The sequence below is a fragment of the Adiantum capillus-veneris genome, chromosome 20 (assembly GCF_014529385.1).
Source record: "Adiantum capillus-veneris isolate H3 chromosome 20, ASM1452938v2, whole genome shotgun sequence".
NCBI lineage: Eukaryota > Viridiplantae > Streptophyta > Polypodiopsida > Polypodiales > Pteridaceae > Adiantum > Adiantum capillus-veneris.
In genome coordinates this window covers 78,858,617-78,863,782 of record NC_140950.1, presented here as the reverse complement: position 1 = coordinate 78,863,782, position 5,166 = coordinate 78,858,617, and the positions used below count along the sequence as shown (strand labels likewise).

The following is a 5,166-nucleotide window of genomic DNA, read 5'->3' as shown; positions in this document are numbered from 1 at the left end:
TCATTAGTACATCACTTGGTATTCTAAAATAAAAATTGGTCTAGCCATTCTGACATTTTTCTAGGGATCTACAATATTATAGCTTTCAAATAAATGAGTGCTCACTACCTCAAAAATTCTACTAGATGGTTTACATTTTACTCCAAATTAGCATGTTTTTTAGACAGTTTGGGGTGTACGCACATGTCGGGCTACAAATACCTAAATGAGAGTTCAATTTAGTATACCATCCACTTCATGAGAACTATAACTCTTTCCTAGATGTCATCGACACAAAGAAGCCAATTATTTGCCTTTTACATTCATAATGAGAAGGAGATTATTCACGACATTCTATTTCCCAACTACAAAACACTGTAATACTAGTAGGTTATATTGCAGAGGAAAAAAATTGGAGGCTTGTATCAAGCTCTAATGATAAGGTATATATAATACACAATGAAAAAGAGATGGCATGAAAATAATATGCACAATAGCGATTAAAAAACATTATAGAACAAAGTATTTTCTTCCTCAAAGATAAAGAAATCTCTTAGTAGAGCCGTTCAAAGTAACACAAAGATAACATGTCAAGGCCCCAACCTATAACCAAAAACAAATGCTTCCATCTCAACATGCATAACCTGTTGGTATTACCACCACACTTCCACAAACTTGCACATACCACTCTTCAACCAACGTAAGTTACAATGAACATAGTCACAAGGATAGATAGACCTAATGAACAATAGCATACAACCATTTGGAAAAGAACCATATGTACATTGGCCAAAATAGTAGCCATAATAAGCATTCTAACATCTTCAAAACTATTCATTGCATTGTAATATAGCCCTAGCCATAACAAGGCAACAATGCCATAATAACCATAACTTGGCACATGTTCCAATTCCATGTTTCAACAAAAACATAAAAGCCGACAAAAATACAAGGCAAGATAAAGACCAAGACGACTAATATATACCTAGATGAATCCAAGAAAAGATCAAATTTACCTATAACAAAAAAGTGCAGCTATAAGCTCATGGTTGTGAACCACAAGACGATATAACCCTTTAGCTACATCATGCATAGTATCCACAAATACTACCACGCATGAACATATACTCCCACACACACACACCCCACACGCACGCACCCATGAGCATACACCGATACGAAACTCTGCGAACCAAGTTTCTGTCATTTGCTCTAGAGATGAAGGGTAGATTTGGCCATGATCAAGCCTAGCACAAAACAAAAGCATTAGATAGAAATAATTAAACCAACAAAGATAAAATTGATAGGGCTATTCACCTATCAATAGGTCGCATTAGATAGAAGAATTAAACCAACAAAGATGAAGTTGATAGGGCTATGCACCAAGACGACTAAAGCCATAATAACCATAGCTTAGCACATGTTGCAATTCCATGTTCAAAATACATGGCAAGATAAATTATCATCTCAATACATACGCATAAAGCACCTCACAAACTTGATGCAAAGATATACATGTTGAAACACACTTCACAAGGCAAAGACATGAAGAAACCTAATCACCAAGTCTGGCACAATTTAGAATCCCTTCCATAACCAAGCATGTCATGAGTCTGATGCAAAAACAGCAATGCAAAGCACAATTCCAAGTGACAAAAGACTTGACAAAATGCCTCATATAGGTGATACATAATATCCATGTCGCACTAAAACTGGCCAAAATGTCTATCATCACTATGTGCTACCACTGCAATCAAAACACAATCTTCCATGTAATAGTTTCTTTAGCCACTACATGTGTATCCGCTGCTACCAAAAGGAAGGTATAAGTCGCTGCCTGCAGGATACCATAAACATGATGCAAAGGTGAGCAGGCTTATGATGCCATAACCATATCACAAGTGGGAAAAAACCATGATGATACATCCATACAAGCAAGAAGAAAGCTAATACAAAAGGTTTTTGCGTAATAGACATACCTAACAAAACCCAGGCATGATAAGAAGCCAGCCATAAACAAAAACCAACCATCGCCGAACACCAGCCATGAACAACAGCCAGCCATGAACAAAAACTAGGATTTTGCAGCAAAAACCAGCCAATAGCTTGAAACCTGCAAACCCTTTCCTGCAAACAAACAAAAAAAGGAGTCAATGAGCACAAAACCTGTTCTGTAGCAAAATACACCAGCATTCTGCAGCAAAAACCAGCATTTTACATCAAAAACCAGACAATAGCATCCCACCTGCAAAAGATTTCCTGCAAACAAACAAAAAAGGGAGTCAATGAGCACAAAAACCAGCCATGTATGAAAAAAATACCTACACATAAAGAGAGAGTGATACAGAGAAGTTACATAAGGGCGGATGACGTCGTCTAGAGACTCTTGAGCGCCCATCATAAAGAAAGTCGATAACAACCCTTGCATGGAATTCCTTGAAGCAAGGGTCAGCACACATAACCTTTTGACACTTACCACACCCCCAAATGGTGCGTGATGGCTTTGAGCTATCAACCTCCTTATGCTCCGAAAGAAGCTTCTTTTGCTTAGCTGAACAAACGACACAGTACTTGCTGGCTACATCATGCAAACGGATAGGAAAGTGACCATTGTATGCATCCTCAACAACTGGCCTCTTGCATACATAAGGCCGAAATGCATTGTCCACCAACTGCTCATGCATATGGAGCATAAAGTCAAATCTACACACATCCTTTTTTCCATACATTTCCTTCCATATAATCCAGCAATTTGTAAAAACAGAATCCATGAGACCCCAAAAACCTGCATGCCACCACTTAAAACCATGCATTGTACTTTGCAAGCTATAGCCACTACCAAGAACCATGCTATCAAAGACATCACAACCAGCCTTGCATGCATTATATTTCACGGCAAGTGCCGGACATGAGAAAGGCAATCTCTTATCACCAACCAAGCGCAACACCTCACCTTTTTGCACACCATAGCAATTAGAAGCAAAAAGAATCTCTTTTTTGTCCATCCAAGAACAAGCAACAAGACCTTGCTTCTTACAATAAGCAAACCGACAAGCACCCCGTGCTCTCTTACCCAAATTCAACATTTGGGTGGTGGGAAAGTGCTTCCTGTTACATACATAAGTGCCGGTGCCACCTTGACCTTCACTTCTTAGGTGCTCCAAAAGCTTCACAGATGTGAAGTAACTATCAAAGAATACATGGTGCCCTTTTCTTGGCAATGTCTTCACCAAATTTGCAACAACATAAAAAGACAATTCAGTACATGGCATCTTGTCATAGATTTGAAATGCAAAATTATACCCCGTGGCGGAGTCACATAGATTCCAAACCTGGATACCAAATTTATGAGGCTTTTTGGGATTGTAAACTCTACATGGATTCAATTTACACTTAGAAGGAATTATGCGTTCATCCACAGTCACACATTGACCTAAATTATAATGCTTTTGAAAAGTGTAATTCAACCTCTCCTCTAGCTCAAGCAATTGCCATAACCTGTGCTCTCTAGTTCCCCGAGGTGGTCTTTGTGCATTGTCCCGTAAATGCAAAAACCTTTTGATTTGTTGGAATGTAGTTTGACTCATCTTTTCACCAAAATTAGGAAATAGAAGGGAGCCTCTTACCTCATCTTTCCAATGATGTTGCTTTGACGGCATGTAGTGTAGTGCCATGCCCAAAGCTACACCCATGAAGCGTAGGAAAGAATGCCGATCTGTTGGAGCCCATCTTCGCATGGAGTCATACAACCGGCCACACCTTTGCCTCTCTTTCTCGGCATATGCATTAGTCTCACTAATAACATGATCAACAAGGTCAAGTGGAAAGAGCATCAAAAACAAATGAAACTCACAAAATTCACGTGGCATATGTCCCAAGTCTGGTCCCTTGACACCATTGAAAGGTGGAAGAGCCCGAAATGTACCATGTGGCTCTTGCTCTAATTCATCTCCACTCTTCCACTGTGGAGGAATCACATCAACAAAATGTGCATCTCCATCAGGAGAGTCATCAAGTACAGGACCCTCGGCTTCCAATATTTCATTGTCACCACATTCAACCCCCTCACCTTCTGATGCATGCTCATCATCACTTTCATCATCATTAGCAACATCAAATGGGCTGCTTGAAGGGCCAGGTCTGCTCCCTGCATGAGAAGGCTTACATTTTCTAGGTCGGCCACCACATGCAGATTTACTATATTCGGGTGATACATTTTCAGGTGTGCCATTTGCAGGCATGCATGATGCTTTTGGTCTACCCCGCTTATGTGATTTAGGTGGTCTTCCAGGACGCCTACCAAGTGGGGTTGGGTCAAGTGGAGTCTCTTCAGCCTCTTCTTCAACATGCGTTATGTTCTCTTCCCCCCCAACAAGCGGGGCATCAAAATCATTTGCAGCCCCCAAATTACGTTTTGATAGCATAGGTGCATGACTTGATTCACCAATTCCAAATGAAGAAGGTGTAGGTGTAGATTCTTGTCTTACCTCACAGTTTCTTTGAGGAGAATGCACCCGTTGAGAGCTCCGCACAACAAATTCTGCAACATCATCCCATGAAGCTGAATAATCCTTTGAATCCCCTTCAAATCAGCAAGAGAAATTCTACTTTTTAACTGAGTATTTTTGCAGGACACCAAAAAAGAAGACCTCTGTATGCTTTTCTCCAAATTCTTGCTCAGCCCATGATGCCCCAAACCAAACTGCCGGGACCTGCAAGAGTGCACCTTCTTGGGCTTGAAAAAATTGTGGGTAGCATCCAGCGCGTCTGCAACCAACTTCCCTTGCAGCATAATGCCTCTGATTTGACGCCATCTACGTTGCAAAATTCGGCAGCTCCAAGAGGGGAAAAATCGGTTTTTGCCAGACCCCGCTCAAGGGCTCACTCAATTTTGGGTTTCGGGGCTTTCACCCTCAACCCTTGGATCCCCTCTTCAACCTACGGTCAAGATCCGCCCCCAATTTAGAGCCTAGGCACGCGCATGGAAGCATTTTTCTTGCACGACATGCCATGGACAATTGGCCAATTGTCATAAAATCCATCAATTGAATTATTGATTGAGTTAATTACCCAACCTTGTTGGCATGCAACTGGTTTGAAATTAATTCCAAGTTTTTTTCAAGTCTTTTGAGAAATTTGAGGATTGGTCCCATGTACTAGTCCTATTTATATTTTTAGAATTAATTC

At 40.5% G+C, this 5,166-nt stretch overlaps 1 protein-coding gene across 1 annotated transcript; it reads right to left on the bottom strand.

The window, feature by feature from the left end:
* Nucleotides 1–2,053: 2,053 nt before the first annotated feature.
* On the bottom strand, nt 2,054–4,793 carry LOC147432799 (uncharacterized). Its single transcript, XM_086491648.1, has 5 exons — nt 4,041–4,793; nt 3,312–3,941; nt 2,456–3,203; nt 2,146–2,238; nt 2,054–2,106 (listed from the first exon to the last, which is right to left on the bottom strand). Exons 1-5 carry the CDS (start codon nt 4,401–4,403, stop codon nt 2,054–2,056), a joined length of 1,887 nt encoding a protein of 628 aa, XP_086347774.1. The 5' UTR covers nt 4,404–4,793.
* Between the last annotated feature and the right edge of the window lie 373 nt (nt 4,794–5,166).

Bases quoted from the DNA above. Each gene is read 5' to 3' on its own strand.
- LOC147432799 (XM_086491648.1), bottom strand. From the start codon at position 4,403: ATGCTATCAAAACGTAATTTGGGGGCTGCAAATGATTTTGATGCCCCG. The intron at 3,942-4,040 runs GTTGAATGTGGT...ATTCCTCCACAG, and splicing joins ATGCATCAGAAGGTGAGGGG to TGGAAGAGTGGAGATGAATT. The intron at 3,204-3,311 runs GTTTGGAATCTA...AATTTGGTGAAG, and splicing joins CTCATAAATTTGGTATCCAG to ACATTGCCAAGAAAAGGGCA.